This window comes from Typopeltis vanoorti, chromosome 11 (assembly GCF_054136105.1).
Source record: "Typopeltis vanoorti isolate ZY-2024b chromosome 11, IOZ_Tvanoo_1.0, whole genome shotgun sequence".
Taxonomy (NCBI): domain Eukaryota; kingdom Metazoa; phylum Arthropoda; class Arachnida; order Uropygi; family Thelyphonidae; genus Typopeltis; species Typopeltis vanoorti.
The window spans coordinates 117584587-117612298 of NC_143559.1; the positions used below are offsets into that span (position 1 = coordinate 117584587).

At 35.8% G+C, this 27712-nt stretch overlaps 1 protein-coding gene across 1 annotated transcript in view; it reads right to left on the bottom strand.

Annotated features, from left to right (window-relative positions):
- Positions 1-11888: 11888 nt before the first annotated feature.
- The window catches only part of LOC150101982 (transmembrane protein 115), a 46659-nt gene continuing 30835 nt past the window's right edge, over positions 11889-27712 (bottom strand). The window contains exons 2-3 of the mRNA XM_090400537.1: positions 24041-24214; positions 11889-13121 (exon numbers count right to left, since the gene is read on the bottom strand). Coding sequence (XP_090256663.1) covers positions 12851-13121; positions 24041-24214 — 445 coding nt within the window. The 3' untranslated portion in view covers positions 11889-12850. The remainder of the gene's footprint in view (positions 13122-24040; positions 24215-27712) is intronic.

The window sequence follows — 27712 nt, forward strand, 5'->3', positions numbered from 1 at the left end:
CGGATTTTTTGTCAACCAAAGCAGCCAAACTACCCCATGAACACACACTTGTAGAGTCAACCCCCCCCCCCCCCCACCAATGCCAGACTGTGACAAGCCAGTTGGGGTTTCTCGCAGTTGCATAATCATAGCAGATCTAGCATCAAGCAGGATATAGAAACGATATAAAAAGGAAGATTATATTATATATATATAACTTCAATTACTCAAATTACTGAAAAATATGAGCATAAAAATTGCTGTACATTGCTTTTTGGAAATGCAACAAGTTGAAGCAAAAAGCAAGAAGAAGAAAAAGAAGAAATAGCTTGGATTGGTCTGATTACATTTAAGATTTATATCTTGTTCCAGTAGACTGCTTTCAGAACTTTATCCCAGTATTTGACTCAATGATGCTCTACTGGAACAACATATAAATCTTAAATATAATCAGACTAATCCAAGCTATTTACAGCAAAATTTGAAGCAGCATTTTGCAAAGAAAGGAATTTTATATTCCAATCAATAAAGGTGATCCAATAGCTCAGGAATCTGTATGAAGACAGACTATGAGAGCAAACATTTGGGAAACTTTTGCCCAGCAATGAGATGTAATGGGCTGATAACTACAACATGGCCAAAGCATATATGAAGCCCAACTTATTTGCATGTATTCTATGATTAGTTTTTCTGTTTCAGGATGAAGAACCTAGCCACCTGTGTATCTTATCTTTGATGACTAGTACGAATAGTAATATACTATAGGTTTATTTCCTTTCACAAATTTTACATTAAAAAAAATGAGACCAAGAATTCACGTAGAAAAATGAAACCTGATTTCACTTTCAGTTATAGTCTATGCAAAGATTCTCTGCACTATTATCATTATTGCATGGTCACCTCCATGGATTCCTAAGACTCATTGTGGGACACCCAAACTATCAATATAATCTAACATACTTCTCAAAACTATTAACAGACAAAGCACCTATAACTACCTTAGGCAACCCACTTCATTCAGTCACCACTGTCTAAGGAAAAAAAATAGTTCTCATGCCCTTGCTTACCACTCTTACCCAATTTCCAGGCATGATCTCTTGTCCTGTTTCCTCTAGCCAAGTGTTGAAATATTTCCCTTGCATCAATCCTATAAAATAAAATCTTTTAAGTAACATAAATGCTTGTCATACCCCCCCCCCCAGCTTTTTTAAATCTGTCAACCAACTTTTGCAATCCAAACTCTCTCTCTCCTCATAGGGAGCATTCCACAGATCACTCACCATCTTCGTCACTAATCTCTGGATCCTCTCCACCACTTCATCATCCTCAAGAAACTCAGGTGACTAGACATAAGCACAGAAATCCAAATGTGGTTGTATCAAGTCTTTATAAAGAGGAATGATACCTCCCTTATAGGTAGAGGTGACCTTGCTAATGCTTCTGCCTGGTATCTCCACTTGGGCCTGGCTCCCACTGAAGAGACCTCAATAAAGGTCGAAACTAGTCTGGGTAGTGGCCCTTCCCTTAATGCATAACATTATACATATCTGCAAGGAGATGTGTTTTGCATTATGGGAGATACTGAGATAGGAGTGATGTTAGCTTGCTCCACCTTTGCAACGAGTTGCCCAGTGTTGTAATACCTTACCCCAGTCCTGAAGATACTTTTAGGCACAAACTTTGTTTGCTCACACTTGGATAAAGGATTAAACTAAATTTATTATAGTCTAACCAAGTGAAAAATAAACTTTCAACATCCCTTATCTCTGTTTATTAGTGTTCTTCAATAAGCAAGTAATTCTGTGAGCTACCCTGGCTATTTTAGCAATGTGTCCTCTAAACTTCAACTCACTAACTAGTACTACCCCAAATTCCTGGCTTCACAATTTACTGGAGTACCATTCCTTCAATGCGGTACCCAGCTTGTAATCTTTGTATCCTAAATGCATAACTTTACACTGGTGGATTCCACATTAAAGGTGATGGTGGATAAGAGTCAAGTCCAGTGGCATACTTCAAAAGTGGCTAAAGTAGCTGCATAAAAAGATTAGTTGGTTACTGCTGAACACACTAATAAGCCAGTGTGACCCCCTCCCTACCATTCATTGGAGGCCTGCAGTGGCTTGTAAAAGTTTCATGGTTGGTCTCTTGAGCAGGACTTCCAGACAGTAAAAAATGAATAAAAATACAAAAAATATAAAATTAGTCAAAAAATAGTGAAAAACCCTTAGCTCACTTACAGTATGAATGTACTATAGTTTTACAAAATAAACCTTTCGTGGGTTGGAGCCACATAAAAAAAAAAATCTCAAGTAATGGCAAAAAAATTGATTCAGGGCTGTAAATTTCACTCTCTTTCTCCTATATTATAAATGACTTTCTCTCGGTTCTCAAAATATATCCATAGCTTTACTGATGACAGTACACTCCATTTTTTTTGACAATCCTTGCAATGCCCAATCCTTCACAATCTTCTGTATCCAATGTCATAAACTCTGATTTCCAGCCTACTCTTTAGTGGAGAGGATAACCTTGTGAACTTCAGTGCTACCAAAACACAGTCCTGCCTTATTTCTCATAAGAATTATCTCATTTCACTTTCCCTTGAATAACATCTGAATCTCCAGGTAACATCAGATATCTCTTCTTGAAATGACTTGCATCTCTAGCCTTTTCTTGGCACAAACACATCTCATTTCATAGCTTTTCTATCCTCCAAAACTAGATACTTTTTTCCACTTATGACACTACTTCTCACCTGTACAACTAATGGATGCTGTATAAATTCCAAATCCACATGACTTTGGAATACTGTTCATACATTTAGGGTGATGCATTTAAAACTCTCCAAGAATCATTGATGTCATTCAATCTGATTCATTGATTACCCCTCCTTCACAGATTCACTTTTTCACAATTAATTCTGTTTTAACTCTTCCATATGTATTCTCATGGATAATGTTCTTCTCAAGTTGGCACAATCCTTAGTTTTATTTCCAGATGGCCAGAATGCAAGCAGATGATTAGATAGCATTTATTTAGTTGAGCATTTAAAATATCCCTTGCTCTGATTGCTATCAAATGTTGTCATTATCATCTTGATTTTCTGCTCTGAGTAGAGAACCAAGGAGATAAATATGAAAAAATTCATTCCTGATTACCCTATACTTTAAAGGCAAGGTAAACAGATACAGTACTTACCGACCTGCTACTATAGGCTTGGGAATGATGAACTGAAAGACTACAAGAAGCAACCTGGAGTGAGTGGAGTGTGGCTGTTATGTGATGTTTTTGCTACGTTAACACAGTCTGAAACAGGAAACTGTATTTCCATACTACCTGCAGATGAGAGTGGGCACATAGTTTTGACATTATTATTAAGAGAGACTTCCAGGAAGTTAGGGACGCATTGAGGGAGGCCACGTACTACAAGCACCTGCTATCATACTTATTCTTGAATTCATACACACTGCTTGCACACACAACAACATCCAATGGCAATCCATTCCAATCATGCACCACATTCTGAGAGAAATATCTAGCCCTCACTCCCTTCTTAGCAGCATTCATTCCTAGCTTCCAAGGATGCCCTCTTGTCCTTTCCCCAAACTCCATAAAATGAAATCCTGTATGACCCTTTCAGAAGTTTGTAAGTCTCAATCATATCACCCTTCTTCCTCCTGTTGGCTAGTATCTGCAGTCTACAAATTCTCAATCGGTTTTCAGATTCAGTATTCCACAAACCTGATATCATTTTTAACACTCTCTTTTGCAATCTCTCCACTGTATCAGAATCAAAATGAAAACCAGAAGACCAGACTTGTACACAATAGTCCAAGTGAGGTCTCATCAAGGCCTTGTAAAGAGACAAAATGACATCCTTATCTTTACATATAAATCGTTTCAGATTGCAATTATCTTTTAAGTTGTATTTGCAATTTTTGCTACATGGTCCCTGAATTTGAACTTGCTATATACTAACATCCCAAGATCCCTAGCCTGATCAGTTTCTTCTAGCATAATCCCACAAATATAATATGATATTGGATATCTAATCATGCCAAAGTGCATGACTTTGCATTTACTGACATCCATTTTTCCATGCCCACAATTCCAGCCTATTCAAATTATCCTGCAAGTACTACATAACAGCAGCATTCCTGATTACCCTACTTATCTTTGCCTCATCAGTAAATAGCTGTATGTCACCTGTCAAATCCCACCCAATATCATTAATATACAGATTGAATAAAAGTGGACCAAGAACTGATCCTTGTGGTACACCACTAGTCACCTTAATTCTTGCAGACTAACATCCCCCATACATACTACTTTTTGATATCTATCAGTCAGCCATCCTCTTATCCACGCTAATATTTTATAATTTAAACCCATATTCTCCAATTTATGCAACAGTCGTCCATGCTGTATTTTCTGTCAAAAGCCTTAGCAAAATCCAAAAAGTATCATGGTGTATCCTTTCCTTTGTCTAGTTCAGTCGTAACATTATTATAGAACGTGAGCAAGTTGCTAAAACATGATCTTCCCTTAGTAAACCCATGTTGTTCATTGCAAAGTAGAGATTAACTGTCAACTTATTTCTGAATGCGAGCCCTAACCAATTTTTCCAAAATCTTCACCACTGCTCCTGAGATACTGATTGGTCGATAGTTGGATCGGTCTTTGTACCACTCTTTGTACCACAATGAAGTTACCATACATTCCTTCCATTCCTGTGGAATCTTTCCTGTTCTGAGATTCAAATTATATAGCCTGGTCATAGAAATAAAAAATAATTAAAAAATTAAATTAAAAAAAAAATTCAAATCAGAAGATTATGACAAGTTTGGAAGCAGCTCTAAAGCGTATCATTTCATGAAGAAATAAGCAGGAAAGGGATTAATATCATTTAGAATTAGTTACAACCAATGAAAAGTAGCAATATATATTTGCATTTGCAAGACAAGAGGATTAAACAGAATGATGCAACAAAATAATAAACAATAAAAGAGATAAAATGGCCTGATGGTGTGGTCAGCAAAAAGATACAGCAGAAATGTTTAACAAATATTTGGTAGAGTCTTATTCTGAATAAAGTGGAAGCTTATCAGAATGAGGGTGAAAGAAGATGAAAGACTGCACATTGATGAATAGGAGGAGTTTGAGAAAATAAGCATCATAGAAAGAAACAGTATGCTTGGGATGAATGTTCAAGGTAGGTCTTGCAACAGGGATAGTTCCTGAAAAGAGGAAGATAATATCAGCATATACCAGATCAAACTTTCAATCAGTTTTTGATGGCTGGTTGATAGCCATTAGGGAGTTTGTGTGTATTATTATTATTATTATTGCACAGGTACCTCCATGGAGTCCTAAGACTCATCATGGGACACCCAAACTAATCCATTCACTCACCACTCTCCAAGCAAAAAATCTAGTCCTCATGTTCTTGCTAACCACACTCTTACCTAACTGTCAGAGACCTCTTGTTCTATGACTCTAGCCAAGTGCTGGAACATTTCCCCTTCATTAATCCCATAAAACCTTTGAGTAACTTAAATGTTTCTATATATTATATATATATATTTACTTTTTTTTTTTTTTTATCATCATCCTGAAAAGTGGAGGATAATACTACACATAACAGATCAAACTATCAATCAGTTTGTGTTAACTGGTTGAGAGCCATTAGGGAGGTGTGTGTGTGTGTGTATGAATATATATATATATATATATATATCTTAATCAAATTTCTGATATATATATATATATATCATAATCAAATTTCTGATAAAGTCAACATTTACTATAGCAAACTTGCAGGGACTACAGGAAGCAGTATGTTAAAGTGAATAGTTTGCAAAAAATGATTTCTTTTGGCAAAGCATTTATATTATGGGTGTGATGAGAACTTTTCAGTAGTTTGCTATAGTGAGAGTAAACTATAGTTCACTCAACAGATGTAAAGGGTAGATACCACAATAATAATACATGATTTTCATTATTACTAACTTTCCTATTGATAATTTTCTTCCAAATTAAAAAATTATCTTTCATGACTTCAATATTGTAAGATCTTATATTTTTATCTTCTAATACATTTTTAAATCAGTCCACCTATATCTTGGTCTTCTTCCTGCCATCAAACACTTTCTCTGCTCTTCACTCTGTTTAAGTGACCATACCACACAACCTGAGATTAACTCTGCACACTCATTCTTGAATGGCAACAATATCAAGTTCCTTTGTGATATTTTCATTTTTAATATGATTCTGACGTTGTTGTAGGTTCATGTCCCAACCCCACACATATATCAATTTTTCTCAGAAGCCTCTAATCCATGATCTCAAGTCTCTGATCAACTATCTTTAACCCAGCTCTCAGATAATTAAAACTAGCTTAAATGCAGTTTTATATATATATATAGCTATATATATAGCTAGTTCAATGTTCTCTCTTATTTTATATATAGCTATTAAATTGATCCCCATCATATATCATCATCATCAAATTCCTGATATCCTGTACAGATTAATCATGATAGTACTATGCGAACAAGTTACACTATTAATAACTTCTGATCAACAATTTTCTTCCAAATTAATCTATTATCTGTCAAGACTCCAATGTTATCCTATCTTATATTTGTGTTTTAAGGCACTTTTAATTGTATCAATCCCAACAGCTTAAACAGAATGGAAGAGGAAAGATTAACAAAATAAGGAAAAAGATCCAGAGGAAGACCAAGACATAGATCTTCCTCTAGGTCTTTTTTTTCTTTGTTTTGCCAACCTGGCAAAGAATGCTTTATTTGCTAATCTTTCCTCACCCATTCTATTTAATTGAACATACCACCTGAGCTTAGCTCTACTAACACAGTACTGAATGCTAACAATGGCAAGTTCTTTCCTAATATCTCATTTTTGACACTGCAATTGATGCTATCTGTTGATTTCACTAATCTTTCTAGGAACTCTCATATCAGAGATATCCAGTTTTTGATCAAGTGTATTATTTCTAACCCAGCTCTCAGATCCATAAGTTGAAATTGTTTTGAACAGTATCCTGTATACAGCTAATTTAGTGTTTTGACTAATTTTTCTCTTATTGCATATAAATTTATTCAGCTAACACCCTACCTTACCAGTTTCACTATATGCTGTCTTCTTTTCATTGAGTGCCTCTTTAACTTCCTGAGTCCACCATGGAGTTCTGATTTTTCTGACAACCTCACCATATGCCTCTGACTGAAACAATTAATGTCTTCATTGTTTGCCATTGAAACTTCATTGGTTCTTGTTTTCAAACTCTCATTTTTTGTTCAGCGACGTTTGTGTACAGTTCGCCTTTGAAAGTTGCATAACTTTGATTCGTTTTAAAACTTACACAATCTTTTCAATATGAAATTCAATTTTACCCTGCTCAAAACGAGATAGTGATCACTTACTATTTCAAATCCTCTATATAATGTTTTGTCCTGAACCAGTGGGAAAACATCAGTATATCAACTATAACATAGTCAATGAGACTTGATTTATTTCTTGCATCTTCTCTCAATGTATATTTGTGCACATTTTTATCTTGTAACATAGTGTTAATCCACATCCTAAACAGAAATCCAGCGGGCATTTACCATTATTAGATGTGTGCTTTTCTTCAAAATATTTCTATCTCGTAGTAATTCCCTCTGCTGTTTATATCTCCAAGAAGGACCAATTTTCCTTTTTCATCGTGCCAGCTGTCTTCTCTAATACCTCAAAAAATGCCTTAATTTTTTCCTTGGTAGAACCTTCTGTGGGGCCATATGCATAAATAAGTCTCATTGCCCAGTTCCCCCTTCTAATATTTGCCCACCTCACTGTTCTTGATATTGCCTGACATTCAATATCAAGAACAGTGAGGTGGGCAAATTCAATATCAAGAACAGAATGACCATCATACCAGATTTTGGTCATTCTGTTGTCTATTTCCATATTTAATTTGCCACCTGCACTAAAAATTGTGCCAAAAAACTGAAATATTCTATAGGTTCTCCTTCAATGTTTTCATATTCCTGTCTATTTCCAGTCTTTGTATTGCTGAATTTCAGAATAAATTTATTATAATAGTTCATTTTAGGTAACACATCTTGCACACTTGTATTTGATTAGGAATATGACATCATCTGAATTAAATTGAAAATGCAAACACTGAGATTAACATATTCAATTTTGATTTCTAGTTTTAAACTTTCCTTCATAATACGATTCATGTAAACAATGAATAACATTGGAAACAGTGTGCACCATTGTCTTCTATCTCATTTTACATCAAGCCATTTACCAAAATCCCTTCAATTTTAACTGCTCTTTTACAGCTTACAGAATATGTTTTATTTGATATAATATGCCAGCCAGTTTGGCTGAGTGGTTAGCATATCCACTCTCCAGCCAAAAGGCAGCGGGTTCGAATCCCGTCATGGGCATGGATGTTTGTGATTGTCTGTAAAAATACTAGTGGTGGTGGTCAGTGGTAGATGGCATTGGTGTAGATGATGAAGGTAATTACGGTTGGTGGTAGAGTTGCAGAGTAGATGGCCTCCCTCGACGAGTCCTTGGACTCCCTGGAGGTGTCACACAATAATAAAAACGCCCAATTTACATATGATTGTAGTGTTTTAAACAATTTAAATACAGACCTTTGTTATACTTTCAAGATTTTGCAACTATTTGTATTAACATTAAAATCAGACTTACACAATACCTATTTGGCCTGTAGTAAGATTATTGTCCAAGTTCCTATTCCATAATTTATTCTTAGCCTCATCTCAAATATCTTGCATAAATCTCAGATGGAGCATACTGTTAAGGATATTGCAAGTTCCCAAATTCTGTTTTCACTTTTTATAGATAGGTAGTTACTATGAAAGTTTTAATCAGCTGTTTGACCTTCTGAAATATACAGTACAACCACTATAATACTTTTATATCCCCATATTTGAGCATTTCTGATTTTTCATAAATTTCTACCTCAAGAACTGATTTTGTCTATTGTCTTTTTATGTCACACCTTTTATCATTCTCTAATCCTTTTATAGTACACTTTCTTACATTTCTAAGTTTTTTCAACAGCCTCAAAACATTTTGCCTTCTTCCAGATATTTATAGTCTATATTCTTACCAAAGTCCTCCAATTACTGTTGTTTACATACTTTAACATATTGTTTTGCTTTTTTACGTTTCTGTCTGTATTCGCTCAGAGAATATGCTGACTTACTCGCTAGGTATTTTTGATATGTTTTTTTTGCTTTCCAGGACTGTCTCTAACTTTGTGAGTGCACTATACAGTGATTTTTCTATTTTTCCAAGCAACTTCATCATATGACATTCTGGCTGAATCAATGTTTTCCCAAGGATCTGCAAAAGAGTCTCCAGGGTTTGATTCATGTTTTCAAACTTTCATTCCTCTCCAATAACATTTGTATTTTTGAGACTACAGTTCTCCTACAGCTGCTTGACCTTAGTCATTTTTATAACTTTCTTAGTTTTCTTTTCAATATATTCATTTTTATCCTACTCCAAACTAAATGGTGTTCACTTCCTATTTCAAAACCTCTGTATATTCTTGCATACTGAACCGGTGTGCAGGTATTACTATCAATAAAAACATAACCATACTTCTTTTTGTCCTCTCTCCATGTGAATTTGTGAATATCTTAATGTTGGAACAGGAATTAGTAATGAGATAGTCTATGTCCTGAACAGAAATCCAGCAGGTGTTTATTATATGCCCTTTTCTCCAAATTTTCCCAAAACATTTCTGTCTGGTATTCATTTCCTTCTATGTTGTTCATATCTAAAGCAACAACCAAATTGTCAACTACGTTCTTAATGATTCAAAAAATTCATTCCCTTCTCATTAGAACCTGCTAATGACTAATGGCATAAACATGACTCATTGTCCAATTCCTCATTTTTATATTTGCCAACATCACTTGAATATGTCAGTCATTCAATATTATCTTCATTGCTTAGTGTTGAATACAAATCAACTCTTTCCTTTCCATGATTATTATTGCCTAAATATAACTTCTTGTACTTGTAACTGTTAGTTAGAAGAATCTCATCTGTTTTCATCTTTTTTTTTTTTTCCAGTAACACCAATTGTCAATGTGACACTTCTCTAATTTTTTTGCCAATTCTTCTTGATACTTCTTATGTTGATGGTGCTGCCTTGAAGTTTTTGCAAATGTTGAGTTTGTTCCAGTTCTGATTTTTTTTTTTTTTTTTTGCTGTTTGCATTGGCACACTGATGGAAACAAATAGAGCCTTGCTTAACCAGACAATGTCCTAGTCAGCATGACATTTCATCTTTTTGTATCATCACTGTCTTTTTGTTTAAGCCAATACAGAATGCAATTGGTCAGATAAATCCAACCCACTAATAGAGTGCACCATGAGGAGGTGAGGATTGGACATTAAGTCAGAAGCTTTGGGTGGCTCTCTGGAATGCAAAGTCTATATACTTTTATGGAATGCAAAGTCTATGTAGAAGCATCCTTCGAGTTACCTAGATTGGTTCCTAAGCAATACATTTATATATAAGAGGTTGCTGAAGGTCGTAATCTTTGGGGGGGTGGGGTTAAATGGTGAAAGGAAAGTTGTATCAAAGAATACAATAGATGAGATGAAAACAGAAATTAATTTGATAAGTTTGAAGCTAAAATGTTATGAATCTTTACTACCAACTGCTTGTTTTACATGCTTACAGAAAATTGAAAAAAAAAAAAAAAAAAAAACAGTGACAGTTTGGTGAAGCAGCAGCAGCCATGAAAATACCTAGAGAAAATGCATAATACAGAAAGAGAGGTTCTATGAGAAAGCAACTGGAATGCATCAGTGTGTATATTGGATAGGGAAGAGGGAGGGGGTCATCTATTAAGAGCAGACTGCTCTCTTCCAGACAACATCAAGTACTTTTAGGACTTTTGGTCCCTATCCCAATGTAAGAGCAATATTCTAAGGTTGGGTAGAAGGGTTGGGATTCAGAGTGTTAGAAGTTGTACAGGCGAGAAGTAGTATTGTGCATGAAAGAGGACACCAAATTTTCTGGAGACTATGGATGGATGGATGTGATATGTTTGTGTCAGGAAAAGTTACAGGTGTAACCAGTCCAAGAAGAGAAATCTAATCTAGACTATAGATATGGATATTTTTAAAAGTAAGGGGAAGTAAAACAAGACATGAGAAATGAAACAGGAACTGTGTTTTGGTAACATTTAAATTTACTAGACTATTCTCACTATTCCTAAAATTAAATTAAATTTACTAGACTATTCTCAGAATGGCAGAGATCTCAATGTTTAAACATTGGGAGGGAGGGGCTGTATCTGCTATTTAATTTATATGTTAACAATACAGAGCATATGTTGTTTAAGGGAATTAACATGGATGGTACATCATTATTAAGTGAAATACAAAAACACAGATCATAGTTTGCCAGAAATACAGACTATAGTCTGAAAAAGATTATGTTGGTTGGAGATGGCAAGTTATTATGTAATGCAGGTGTATTTTTTTGTGCAGTGGCTTCAAGAGATAAGGATGGTACATTTGCATGTTAAGCAATGATTAGAAATATCAGGTTTTATGTTCTTAAGTGTAAAATCTTGTAGAGATAAAGATATGATAATGGTGGTTTTTATATATATATATATATATATTAGTTAGATAGATAGATATAGAGAGAAAAATCGGAATATATTCAGATTTTTTTCCTGTTACCAAATATAGCCATTTATAAAGATTTCTTTAAAACAAAGGTCAAATTTTGTCTTAGTTTCTAAATACAGTATGCTGGTTATACATTATTTCTTCTTTCAATAGCAACCACTCAACATAAATTCCACCACAGCATTATTCAACTTCACAACTTTTATTTATTAAAATTCTTACAACCCAAACTGATGTCTGTTAACTTTCAACTATGATATGAGAACAAATATATATTTTACAATTATCTTAAATAGATTTGTACATGAATAATTACATCCACTTTATATATATATATCTTAACTGTTCAATATTTGCAAATCGATTTCATTTTTCCCCTTCGTCTTTATATTTTGTAAACCCACATATGAAAATTTTTGACTACAAGAAGGAAGGGGAGAGGGAAGAAGTGAGGTGCCTAACTTGAGTGCAGACAACATGTCTAAAAATAAATGCAAATCTTCCTTCTGACCACACAATATCTAGTTGCACAACTGAAAATCAAAAGAACGAAAGATATTAAATAATATATACATGAGCAAATAAAAATACTACAAAGTTTGACAAAATCTTTATACAAGATTTTTTTGTTAGTGTGCAGTCTCTTAATTTCTGTGTGTGTGTGTGGTAGCAGTAGATACAAAAATAGTTTTTATTAGCTGATAGAATTAGTGGGATATCTATTTTATCTCAAGCACTTTATGGAAGTTAGTATTCTCGCATCTTTTTAACAAAACAGGTACCGAAATTACAATATTATGATAAATATATTTAGAACATCACATGTCTGACCAGTGATTGAAAGCTCAACAATACTTTTTTTTTTTTTATCTCATAAGGTCAGTCTGTTTTTAAAAAATGACAGTTCCTATTATAGCAATCAAAAGTCTTCCTCAAGTTGGCATAACTAGTTAAAACAAATCACAAGTGACACTGTAAAGTTTCTTTTTCTCTTATTTCCTTTCTTTAGATTTAAATAACATAATCATATCCATTCTTTTGGTATCATCTCCCTCTGACAGTTGGAATGATAACTGATGATGATGATGAAAATGATGAGAGGTATTCCAACAACACTAAGGCTTTCCACTTAAAGTTCTGATGCATTCTTGCACTGATTTCAGGAGTGAGGTGGTAATGGTGATGCATGAGATGGAGCTGGTATTGTTGCCTGAACTTTCTGACTAGTACTATCACCTGATGTTACTGAAATAGGCGGTACCAAAGGAGGCGGGGACTGAGAATATAGTGTAGTTGGTGGTGGTATAGCTATAGTTACATGCTTGCTTTTATCTTCTGTTGGATTTTTTGGATCATCATCTACCATAGATGGCCAAGCTGTCTGTTCAACTTTACTTAATCGTTCACTGAGAGCTCTTAGAGCAATTTGCCTATTGAAGAGAAAAAAAAATTAATTCATTACATTCAGAATTAATAGGAATCTGAGTAACATTTTCTTATTTTAAATATTACAATATTCTTATTTTTATTTAGCTTCCCCTGCCATGGTTGACTCACTACTGGATGAAAATACTATAAGTTCCAGACTCTAAGAATTCAAATACTTGATCAGTGGTGCAACACAAACACATACAAGCAGAAATATTAACACAAAGGAGCAAGATATATAGATGAGTTCAGTGGACACAGCACTGTCTGCTAAACTCAATTATCTATGCTTATAAATTAAAGATGCCAAGAAATTATATTCTTGGTTTAATCCTTTATCCAAGTGTAAGCAAATAAAGTTTGCATGTGAAGTTTCTTCATGACTGGCTACTTGTATAGAGAGCTAATGACTTCACACCACTTGCCTTAGTATTCCCATAATGAAGAACATATTCTTTTGGGATGTGTATAATTCTATGCATTATGAGAAGGGCCACTAACCAGACCAGTTTCGATCTTTATTGAAGCCTCATCAGAGTGGGAGCCAGAGCCAGAGGAAATACAAAGGTAGAAATAATGCAGAAGTCATATTTTCCATATACAATAATGAAAAGGTGTATCACCTTATTATTACCCCCCCCCCCCAACCGGCCACGACGTCTATAGACGTTCAGCTAAATCTAGATACAAAGCTCTAACACCCATTGAATAACATGGATAAGAAGTGCAATCGGCCAGTAGGGAGGTTAAATTACTCTATATTAGTGTTATTCTGCATTACTTCTACATTGGTATCAGCCTTATCCATTTTGATCCTTGGCACATAAAGAGTGTATAAAGTACTATCTGAACAGATTACCTCAAACAATAGAAATACAAACACTACAATCATTATGGCAAGTCAGGCATGATGGACCGTGCTTTTAAACACCTCTACACACAGTGTGGAGTTATAAATATAAAAGGAAAATTTGGAGTTAGCAGCAGCAGCAGCCATGAAGATCTCCCCTTAATTACAAGTATAGCTGCATTAAGCCATACTTGTGATTAGATATTATACAGCTGCATAATATGTATAAGAGAAACAACAGAATCAAGACACTCCTACACTCAAGGGGAAAAAAAAAATATATATATATATATATATATATATATATATGTATATATATATATATATAAAGCGAGGAAGTTATCATGATATGTAGTGAACAGCTAGAGAGAAGGCTGTCCAGTGATCAATGTGGAATACAGACCATAAGATGGCAATTTGCTGAGCAGACCCCAATTAGACCAATCACCTGTCCACAGCAATGCTCTTTTCTGCATGCAAAATAAAACCCAGTAAATCTAGAGTGGCAGAATCCACAATTGTGATTATGGATGATTAACGCCCTCCATTATTTTAGAGACAAGTGAGGGTAATGGGACAATAGTTTCATGGCTGAATTTTATCTCATTTTCATGGAATGGGATAAATACAGGTTTACTTCCATATTGTAAAGCAGCTGCCAGCTAAATATAATAGAGTTCCATTGCCTATCTTCCTTCTCGTGAGAATCTCAACTGACTTATCATAACAAAGTAATCTGACTTGGTTTCTTAAAAATCGGCTTGCTGCTTTTGATATGACAGTTAGCAGCTTGGGCCACTAATGAGTAGGGATGCACAATATACAGCCTCTCCCTGTCAAGTCAACCCAGCCTTCCAGTAGTGTGGCCGTTTCTAAAAAAAAGGGGGCTCTGGTGAAACCAGCATATTCCCGCTACAAGAGGACACCTTCCTAGTTGGAGGAAATGCCAACTAGACATTGCCTGATGAAATACCACCGCCCAGCTTATTAGAAGTCTGAAGTGGAAAATGCCATGGTTGGTCTCCAGTTTCTGTTCCTCCCCCATCTTCAAGGACATGCCAAACATACTTAGAGACCCAAACCTCCTTCATTTCAAGGGTATACAGTTAAAAAGGTGGTTCAACCAGTTAGTGAATGAACCTGAACATGCCAGTAAGGAGTCAGGAGGCTTCCTAGTCAACAGGAATGTAATCCTGCTGCCACTCTGTGTGTGTGTGTGGGGGGGCACACTATTGTCAAGACCATGTTGTGGTATGGAGAACAACTGGTCTATCTGTATGGGTGTCATGTCCAAGAGTCTATCTTCTCTGCATATTCCCACTATATCCTTCCTCCAATCATGATTCTGTTTATGAAAATTCTTACATTGACAGTGACACTGCGATAAAAGTGAATCTCCTTCAAAAACTAATTTCATTAAAAAATTTATCATCTCACAGCCAGTCACAACATACAAACAAATAATTTCAGTAAAAACTCACTTTCACATCCATTTTACTAACATCTGTGGCATTAACACAATTGACATGCACCATCACTTACATTCTTCAGGACCAAGCATGGCTAATTTAGAATCCCCTGCTTTTGACCTTCTCTAACTCAAGGTTTATTTTCTCCATTTTGTAACCTTCATTTGTTGCATTTACTGGTCTACAAACACTAATAACCACTTCTCATTTCTTTCCATGAAACTTTCCATCTGTACTACAGCTATCAAAATAATGAGATCATCTTCCTAGGAAACCTCACCATCCACAATCCCAACCTTGCATCTTCTGGCACTACAAAAGTGCCAATTAGAATGACCTCCAGAATTTTTACTCCCCTTTCTTTAGTCTAACTGTTGTTTCTCCTCATCTGACCCTAACACCTGGTGTAATGAGTCACAGAAATTATTCTCACTAGAATGAGGGCCTTCATCCCTCATTCAACCTAACATACTCATCAGCTTTCCAAGTAATAGTTCAACAGAAAGTGCATCAAAGAAGTCTTGATGCAAGCCTACAGCAGGTGGTTCTAAGCTTCATACTCTGCCTATACCAAAGTATGCAACATATGCAAATCAGTCATCCAAATCAGATACTATAAAAGCCAATAGTATAAAACTTGCCTCTTATCCAAATGGAAGCTGTGCTTTTTGGTCCCTTGCTAAGGCTGTTGGATGCAACTTCTGCTCACCTGCACTCCCACCCCTCTCTCTCTCTCATCCTGATGGTACCTGTTACTTCACCCAAAGATAAAGCTGACTTGCTGAAATCACTCTTTACCTTGAATTCCTGCACAGATGACCAAGGAAATTCACTTCCTACCATACTGGAATCCAATGGATTCCAAGCATCACATGCCTCCTGTAGTTTTTTGAGAAAAAGATATTGGAAAACTATTAGTCCTAATGGCATCTCTTCAACTGTTCTTAAACATTGCACTCCAGGCTAAAAACTGTCTTGCATTATCTCTAAAATGTATTATACATAGCTGGCTTATCCCAATGCATGGAAGCAATCTCATATCATTCTATTCCAAAAAAAGGAAGACAGAAGTCTACCATCAAACTACAGAACAATCTTGCCATCACCTCTGTCCTCTTTCCAAATAATGGAGAAAGTCATCAATAGTCAATTCCTCCACTACTTAGAAGCCCAAGAATTAATCAGAATCAGTGACCACTAAGTACGGATTCTGCCACTGATCTACTACTGACCTTATAGTATACATCACCCACCTCTAGATATACTATGGAAAGGTTTGAAGAAACTTGCGCTGTCACTCATGACATTCCCAAAGCTTTTGACTGTGTCTGGCATGAAAGTCTGATAAATAAATTGTTACCCTTCAGTTTCTTTGCCATTCTCTGTACTTGGATAGCCAGTTTTCTCTCTCTCTCTCTCTCTCTCTCTGGTTCTTCTTTCCAAGTCCTGGTAGATGGCTCCCCTTTTCAAGCTTTAACACCAATGGAGTGCCTCAAGGCTCTGTTACCCTCTTTTTCCTGTTCATAAACGATCTATTAACAATCACCAGTAATTCTATTCACAGCTTTGAAGATGACCTTACTCTCCACTCATCCTAGTCATTTGACATCCTGGGGTACAAGATCATCTACAACTAGTGCCTTAAATATTGATCTACATACTATTCTTTAACAGGGTGAAGATAATCTTGTCATGTTCAATGCCACCATAACAGTCTTGTATTTTCTTTCACAAATGAGATTCCAGCTCAATTACCGTTAATCTCAGCAATACGCATTCACCAAACAAGATCTCTCTCTCTCTCTCACTCTGCATGGACTAATGTTTACCTCCAGTCTCTCCTAGCATAAGCACATCACATCCACAGTCTTTTCAGCATCCAAAAAACCTAGGCATTCTCTTTCATTGAAGATGCTATTTTAAACCCAACCTCTCTTCAAATTCCAAATCCATCCATGCTTAGAGTACTGCTCACATGTTTGGGATGGTGCACTTAAAAATTTCCTTAAAATCTTCCACACACTGTTCAGAGGTGAGCAATTCCCTGTTTCAGCATTGTAGATATTCTATAGTTGCTTCAATGGTTATTGCTCTGCTGAACTGGCAACCATCATTCTCTTCACTTTCTGTTGCATCCACTAATACAAAAAAAGCAGCTACTCAGCATCCATTTATTGGACAAGTGAAAACACACCAAACCTACTTCTCCTCTTCTCATTTATTTCATCCACCCCTGTCCTCTGGAACAGCCTTCCTCACGAAGTATTCCCGAACAACCACAACCCGCAACTCTTTGGTCCTCATCTGCAACCTAACATACGACAGTGATGTGCTCATAGGTCCCTTGACTTATAAAGCGCCTCCGTAGCGCAATTGGAAGAACGATGGAACATTGTGCCCTTCGACTGGAATAGGCCTAAGTTTGATTCTTGTCGCGACGGGAGGAATCCTTATATGGACTTTTTCAATTGAAGGTGAGTTAGCTCTCACACGGAGGTAGCAGGGTTTTTTCTCCCAGAAACTCGGGTTTTTCATCCCACATACAGACAAATCGGCCCTTCAGAACACACGCAATTTACAGACAAAAAATACTAGTTACGGTGGTGGTGGAGATAGGCAGTAGATGGCGTTGATGGAGATGATTCGTAGTAGAGGTTCGGTGTAGTGGTTGAGACAGTTGTAGGTGTCCTCCCGTGATAAGTCTTCGGACTCCTTGGAGATGTCAGGAATAATAATAATAATAATAATAATAAATATAAATATATATATATATAGGGTGTCCCAAAATTCATGCTAGATTTAAATTTAGTGCCATTTGTGCAGTCAAGTGTTGCCAACGAGAAAAAAAAGACAGTGACAGTTCAGGGTTATTAAAAATGGAACGCTACACGAAAGAACAATGCATTTTCATTGTTGAGAAATAGTTTAAAAATAATGAAGGTTTGGCAGCTACAGTTTGCAATTTTCATACAAAATATGGTCGGAATAGTGATTTAACTTCATCAACTGTGAAAAGATTAATTAAAAAATTCAAGGAAACTGGATCAATTAGTGATCTTATACATTCTGACCGTACTTCAACAAGTCGTTCAACAGAAAACATCGAAGCAGTTCTTGAGAGTATTGCTGAGAGTCCAGGAACATCAATTCGGCACTGTGGTCTTGAATTGGGCATTTTGAGAAGCTCTCTACAGCGTATTCTCACGAAAGATTTGCATCTTTATGCTTACAAAGTTCAACTGACTCAAGAACTGAAGCCTACTGACCACACACAGCGAAGAGAGTTCGTTGAATGGATTATGGAACAACAACAAGTGGATGCTTATTTTTCGAATAAAATCATCTTCAGCGATGAGGCTCATTTTCATCTTGATGGCTTCGTTAATCGACAAAATTGTCGCATTTGGAGTTCAGAAAATCCACGAGTGATTGTTGAGAAACAAATGCATCCACAACGTGTCATGTTTGGTGCAGATTTTGGGCTGGAGGCATCATCGGTCCATTCTTCTTCGAAAATGCGGCTGGTAAGGCAATAACAGTTAATGGTGCTCGCTATCGCGACATGATAATCCGTTTTTTTGTGCCTAAATTGCAAGATATGGATGTGGACGACATGTGGTTTCAACAAGACAGTGCCACATGCCATACAGCCCAAGAAACAATTCAATTACTGCATGAGTCATTTCCTGGTCGTGTAATTTTCCGTTTTGGTGATCAGAATTGGCCGCACAGATCATGTGACTTAACGCCGTTGGACTTTTTTCTTTGGGGTTTTTTGAAGTCTACGGTTTATGCCAACAAGCCCACGACCACCCACGCCTTGAAGGAGGAAATTGAGCGCTGTATCAATGAAATTCAGCCACATTTATGCAAAACGGTCATGGAAAATTTCGACAAAAGAGTGCGTATGTGCCAGCAAAGCCGTGGAGGCCATTTACCCGATATGCTATTCCACGCATAACCCTATACTGTATACTTTATGAATCAATAAGAAATTACAATTTTTAATTAAAAACCCGTGTTTTCTATCAAAATTACTTCTTGCGTGAATTTTGGGACACTCTGTATATAGTCATCCTTTGACTTGCATTGCGATTCCATTCCATCTGGACATAAGTCAATACATTAAATCAACAGAATTATAGGAGTTAGGGACTTAACCGTAATAAGTATGCTGCCACTATAAAACAGGAGAATGAGCACCCAAATCTTCATCCACAATCACATTATTACCTTCCCTATGTGAAGGACCAGGCTGCAGCTCTTCTGGTGTGACCTCATTTTTTTGATGAAAATGTCCAATGTGGTTTGCTTATTCCTCTTCTTTTCGTCATAAATTTGTTTATAGCAAACAAATGCATCATGTACTTTCTTTTCTACTAATAAGTAGTGTTCAACATTGGGGTCCATGTCTTCAGCCATTTTGAGAACATCGCTAACTTTTATTATTATTATTACAGGCAACTCCAGGGAGTCATCAGACTTCGAGGGAGGCCCCAAATCATATTCATCACAACTATTCGACATTCATACAGTATCTATCATACCTCGCCTTAAACTCATTCACTGTCACAGCATCCACCACAGACTCTGGCAGCTCATTCCACTCATTCACCATACTTCAGAGAACATTTCTGCAAGATCCTTCACTGGGAATTGTTTAACTACCTCATCTGCAACATGTTGTTCCTCTTGTTTGAACAATTCTTCATTGGTCAACTCTTCACAGGCACTTTCTATAAGTTGAACTATGTCATCATCATTCACTTCAAGATTCAGATTGTTTGCTAGGCCCACTAGGTCTTCATTTTTTAAAAACTTCCAAAATCGTGCACAAACCTTTTTATGTATTTTTCCATATGCCACTTATACACTGAGAAGTCACTTCGTCCCAGGCCACAGCAATATTTTTAATATTGCATGATAAATATTGAATGCTTTGCAGAATCCATGAGAGGCTGATCATTTCCTTCAAGTGGCAGAAATGGCGTGTGAAAAGTTCTCCATAGATAATAAGCCTTAAACACTGAAAGAACCCCCTGATCCATAGGTTGGATCAGGGGGTTCTTTCAGTGTATGAAGGGAGAAATATCATGACCTTGATCAATACCTAGAATTAATACAATTTTAAATTCTACATTTTGTTTTGCACAATAGCTTTCCATTTCACTTGCATAACAGTTGATTAAGGCATCCTCAAATAATTTTTGAGTCATCCATGGCTTCTTATTGCTCCGATAATAAACTAGAAGAGTATGCTTCCTAATGTTTTTGAAGGCTTGTGGATTCTCACTGTGCCATATCACAAATGGTTTCAGTTTATATCTAGCCATAACCACATTACCCCCTAACAGAATTGTAATATCGTCTTTAAGAGCTTTGAAACCAGGTATAGATTTTAGCCTTTGATGGATGAAGATCTGCGCGGACATTTTATTATTTTTTTTTCTTCAAAAACAAGGAGATCTCATTCATATTAAATATTTGCTGTGGCAAATAATTTTCTCCCATAATACTTTTATCCAATTTCTCTACAAACTCCTCGGCAGGATTCTCATCAGTACTTGCAGATTTACTATACATTTTTACATTATGCAGTGCAAAACTCTGCTTGAATCTCATGAATCAGTCAGAAGAAGCGTTGAATTCGTAGTCATAAACAGACCCAGCTTTCTCCTTCAACACATGGAAAAGACTTAGTGCCTTAGCAGTTATGGTCATAGTGTTAAGGGATATGTACTTTTGGTTCAGGTCCTCTATCCATGATGCAACAACAAGGTCCTATCGTCAATTTAAAGGAAGTAGATCCTTTCACAGCCTCTATGATTTTATCCTGATTTTTCAAAATGGTCATCACTGTAGAATGAGACCATTTGCAGTCATGTGCAATCACACTGATGGGCTTACCAGCTTGATGGTGCTTTATAATTTGCAACTTTCTTTCAAGACAATTCCTCGCCTCTTTTTCTGTGATTCTTCATGTGTAGGGGGCCATGGTGCACAAAATATCGCAAAATATTTAACAATAAACACACAAATGCAGTCATACCTCGGTTAACGAAGCCTAGATATAATGAAGTCCGCAATTTCAAGCCCCATTTTACGTAAAAATATTAAAATTTTAAGGTCAACGTCTGGCAATCATCCAATTGGCAAATGATGGTGACTCGTCACATACTCCCAAACTGTGGGTTTGTCTGTTTTAACAGTTTTGCACATCATCCACGTAATTTAGTCATTGCTTACACTCCGTAGGGTGTGTTTCAGTGTGGTGCATTGCAATAAATGATGTATGTTCTCTGATAGTATCATTGTAGATTTTGTAAATATTAATATTTAGTTAAAATGTCAAAATCAAGGAAAAGAAAAGCAATTTCTTTAGAAACTAAATTAAATATACATGTTGAAAAGGGTGAAAGAAAATCTGATGTGGCATATTCTTTAGGATTAGCTGTAATCAACTTTAACAACCATAATTAATCAATCAGACAAAATAAAAAAGTCTGCTCAGAATTGTACAGCTGTTACAGCAGCAAAATTAACTCGCTTAATTAAGGAGACCAATTTTTATTAAATGCTGAAGATGATGGTTTTTCAGTGGAAGATTTAGAAAAACTTGTTAACAACGAAGCCAAAGAAAATGAAGACAAAATTAAAGAAGTTCCTACCGAAAAAGCACAACCAAAGATTTAAAAAGGTGCTTGAATGACATCGAAAACATTTAAAATTTTTTCAGTGAAAATTATCCTGATTTAGGAAGAAGTGTTATTGTTAAGTGATCAGTGTTAAATGCAATAAATCCGTATAAGCAATTGCTAAATGAAAGAGAAAAAAAGCATAAACAATCAACTTTAGATTCATATTTTAAAATGTCGTCATTTTATCTTGTTAGGTATATAATATTGACTTTTTATTTAATAAACTTTTCTTTTTTCAAAAAAAAAGTCTTTCATTTTCTTTAGGTACAACATATCCCTATTATGGCCATAGTATTTTTACCTCTGAGAATGAAGTTTTGCTTAACAAAGTAATTTCGTGGAACACATCATCTTTGTTAATCGAGGTATGACTGTAACCTATTTCTCAAACACAAAATCAACAGAACTGTTGATGCACATGCCGATTGCTGAAAGAACTTGCTGCTGAATGGTCATGCCTCAGTAATTTGCTGACATTTTATAATACAGTGACTGCTGAGTTGCATAAAGTTAATTGGTTTATAGTGATACTGCTGGACTTTGCAAAGCCCTTTGACAGGATATACAATATGGAATTCTAATCAGTAAACTGCAGACATGGGGATGGATATAGGGTTGGTGAGATGGATAGGAGAGTGATTGATAGAGATATCAGAGAGTAGTTTATTCAGAAGTGGAGCCCAAAAGATGGCTTGTGACTAGTGGTGTGCCGCAGGGTTCTGTTCTAGGACTGCTACTGTTTAATTTGTATATGAATGATATAGAAACGGATCTGAGAGGAACTGTTCAGTTATTTGCCGATGATGTAAAGTTGGGTAGAGCAATAGTTAATACAGGTGATGTCAAAATTCTGCAGGATGATTTGGATAGATTGGCAGACTGAGTAAAGGAGAATGTCAGTTTAATGTGGCAAAGTGTAAAGTTATGCATTCTGGGATGAGAAGATTACCAGCTGTATACCACGTTGGTGAAACTGTACCAGTAAATTGACGAAGCCAGAGACTTGGGAGTGTTAGTGGTTAGGAAGTTAAAGTTTAGGGGGCACACAACAAAAGGGCTAAAGCAGCTCATAAGATTACTTGGTTATTGAAGGATACTTTGAGGAGCACAGACAAGCAGGTTATTGTTCCTCTTTATTCAGCCTTAATAACACCCATCTTGACTACTGCATGCATATTTGAGAACCAGGGTTTTTTGGTGGTGGGTGGTGAGAAGGATCCAGAAGCGAGTGATCAAAATGGTAGCATGTCTATGGAATGAACCTTATGAGAATAGGTTGAAGATTTGTGGGTTATAGAAACTGGTTGATAGGTGGAAAAGGGGTGATATGAGAGAGACATACAAATCACTGATGAATTTTTACAAGATTAATTCAGAGGAAGTTTTTCAGAACAGGTCTGTGGTGGAAGAACTAAGGACCATCTATGGAAACTGAGTAAAAGTGTAGTTAGCAAGGATGTTAAAAAGAGTTTTTTTGCTTGGAGAGTGGTGAATGAGTGGAATAGATTGCCAGAGTCTGTTGTGGGTGCCATGATTGTGAATGAGTCCAAAGCATAGTATGATAGATACTGTGCAAATGTTGGATAGTGTTATTGACATTATGTTCAGAGTCTCCTTCAATGAGTCTAAGGACTCCTTGGAGTAACCTGTAATAATAATTCTCAACTTTTTGCTTACAGCAGTCTAAAATATGAATAAATAGAAAGCAATCAATATCAAATATAACATATAATCCAAACCAGTGGAGAAAACACTTGCAATGTTCATAAAATGTATTTGTTATAGTTTAACAAAGAATTTTTTTGATTACATGTGATTTATTTTTCCTTTGCTAATTATGTGAATTTAAAGAAAACATTCAAATCCAAAAACAAAGCACACACAAAGTAAATGATGATGGTTACCTTCTCCTTTCAGCATCTTGTGTATCAGTTCCAGGCAAACTCACTGTAATTGAAGAGGGCGATGCCATGTTATATTTCCTTATTGGTTTCTTACATACTTTTATATGGACAAGGAACTCAAAAACGGTATTGCCAACTACAGCTAGAGGTGGCTGAAGAACATTTGGGAAAAAACTAAGCATAAAGAAAAAATTAAAAATCATTAAAACAAAGAAAATCTATTGAAGGAACACATTTATATAATATATAATATATTCAGTTCTGCTGTGACACCTGTATATAAATTCATATGATTATAACCAAGTACATGATATATTAAACAAAGATAATATAAATAATAATAAAAAAAGACCGCAAAAACTGATCACAAATCGTGCATCACTCATGAAATGAGTCCCCCCCCCCCCTTTGGGTTTTTATTTATTTTATAGAAATTCCAAAAATGTATATTATGGGTGACATGATGCAAGAATAGTTGAGCAAACTGTGTGGGACAGCTGCATGCACAACACAGTCAAAAAGGCAAGTAAAATGGTATCATGTAGTGCTACTCAAAAAAAAGACATAGCTCCTTGAGCTATACAAGCTCATCCAAAGCAGGCTTTTACAAAGATTATAACCAATGTTAATAACATCCATGCTTACAGTGGGATTTGAACCAATAGCCTGTTGGTTGGAGAGTGGGTATAACATTCACTCAACCAACCAAGCATTTAGGGAGAGTGAACTGTTATCCCTTTGATGACTTAAAAATCCTTTTGAAATAAGCTTTATTACCAGGTTGTAAAGGTTGAAGTTATTGAATTTTCTGGCTAAAGATTCCTACAGTACTTAATGCATATATTATAGGAAAGTTGATCAAATTTTTTTTCCAATTAATATTTTTGAAGTGCAATCCAGAATATATTTTATTTTATGCCATAACTATAAAATTTCATCACATGAATTTTAGAATTCATATGAAGAATTAAGATAAAATTTACTGTCTTCCTTAAAATTAAGCATATGAATACAGTAAAACCCAGAAGTTATGTGGTAGGTGGGACCAACAAAAAGCACGTAAGTCGAATTCGCATAACTCAGGGTATAATTTTGCACGTAATTTATATATACAAACATACAAAATATTAGTTAATTTGGACAAAAGGTTTACAAAAACACCTACATTTTTTAAGAAATATAATCATAATTGTAGTTTTTCATACATAAATAAAAAAAAAGAAAGTTATTGTGATGTCGATGGTTTCATAAAATCTAATAGATTCGTCTGATGGCATAATGTCTTTTTCTTGTAATGCAAAATTTCTTCATAGCAAGCCAATGGTTTTATTATTCCTTGTCTTGAGGCTACAATTTGTTCCTTGTTAAAATCTATGTCCTCCAAAATCTGTAAACCTTTCTTAATTAAGCTGAGACCTTCTTTCTGTTAATTTTGCAATTGTCATGTGCTTTTCTGGTACAACTGGATCTGAGGTTTCGGTCTCTTCAGTAGTGCTTTGTTCATGCATCTCTATGAGCTCATCGATTGTAAGCTCCTTGTTATGCGAGTCTAACAGCTCACTGACATCTTCACTGTTGACTTCTAAATCTAATTGCCTGGCAAGATTGACTTCTTCTTCTATTGCCTCAGCAACTTGATCAGTTTCGCATTTAAAAAAGGATGGACAAAGTTTTTTCCAGATACCATTCAAGGTTTTTTGGGAAATTTCACCCCAAGAATTTCCGATAATCCTTACAGCATCTAAAACATTAAACTGTTTCCAAAACTCTTTAACAGACAATGCTCATTTTGCCTCATAGCTTCAGACTTGCAAACGAACGGCGTGTGTAGTACACTTTGATAACTCCTTGGTCCATTGGTTGAAGTAAGCTGGTTTTGTTTGGAGGCAAGAAAACAATTTTTACACGTGGATCAAAGTCAATTAAAGTTACAGGAGGGTGACCAGGTGCATTATCCATAATGAGCATAACTTTAAACGGAATTTTTTAAATTGGCAATTTAACTTCAGGTATGAAGTGGTGACCAAACCAGTCTTCAAAAATAGAAGTGGTGAGATGTGAAGAGGGACGGGAATATGTACATATAAGAAACCGCATAACTCCGGATTCACATAAGTCAGGGTATTACTGTATTTGTTTCCTGTTGGCAATCTTGTTGCCATGACAAACTTGATTGCTTGTGCATTACACTTGATGACAAAATGTATTATTGCAAAATTTCAGACTTTATTTTGAATAAGCAAGTTTGAATGTGAAATATTTTCACAAGTATTCTACTTACATTTTAAATGTGAATCCCATTCATGAAAGGGTGCAAACCTGTAGTACATTAATAATGATGTGAGTAGCTAAGGGCTACATGGTCAGTTTCTAAAACCTGCTCTAGAGACCAAACATGAAACCTTTTAAAGCCCCTTTTTTAGAATTAAGAATTTGACTTCCAAATCACTGGCAAGCCAGCTTTAGATTTTTTTTAGAGCTCTTGGATTTTTGGAGCGATAAATTAAGAGAAGTTTTAACTTGCAATCACCAGCTGCATTTCCGCCAAGCATTACAGTCAACCGGTCTTTGGAAGCCTTAAAGCCAGGAAACGTTTTTTCTTCACATGCGATGAAAATCTCTTAGGCATCTTTTTCCAGAACAAGCCAGTCTCGTCTACATTAAATATGGTTTGACTGCTATAGCTACCTTCCTCGATGATAGCCTTAAGTGTCTCAGGAAAAGAAGACGTAGCCTCTTTATCAGCGCTTGCTGCCTCTCCACTCTCCGCAATGCTGTGCCAGTTACAGCAATTTTTAAATTGGTTGAACCAACCATTACTGGCCATGAAATTTTCTTTTTTGGCCACTTCTCCAGCTTCTACTTTTAGCCTCTCAAAAATCAGCTTGGCTACACATTATCGTTTGATCAACTGTACATTTTTTTACTCTCGCTTGATTACCATACCATAATTTAAGCATCATTTCCATCTCACCAATAATCCCATGACGTTTACGAATTATGCTTGAATTCAATAATTGGGCATTTTTCACAGCAGCAAGAATTCTTTCTTTATCTTTTATGATTGTTCTTACTGTGGATTCCTGTAGATCGAATTTCTTTGCTAGCTCACAAATTTTCATTCTGCCTTCAAAATCTTTAATAATGTTGAGTTTTGTTTCCAAAGTCAACGTTTTTCTTTTCTTGCTAGCTGTAGAAGAATCGGACTTGCTTCTTTTGGACGACATTATTATTTTTTATGTGATAAAATTTTTATCAAGAACATAACATTAAACAATCACAAGGTTTGTAGACTATAAAAATCGTGTATGAATGGAGACCGTGCGAAACACGTCAGTGATTGTTCACAGCATGTGCGACACTGGCGAATGTGGCTGGTGCCGGAAAGATACGACTAGTGATGAGACGTGAACACGTACATATAAGAAACCACGTAACTCCGGATTCATTTGTAAGTCAGGGTATTACTGTATTTGTTTCCTGATGGCAATCTTGTTACCATGACAAACTCGATTGCTTGTGCATTACACTTGATGACAAAATGTATTATTGTGAAAATCTAGACTTTATTTCGAATAAGCAAGTTTGAATGTGAAATATTTTCACAAATATTCTACTTACATTTTAAATGCGAATCCCATTCATGAAAGGGTGCAAACCTGTAGTACATTA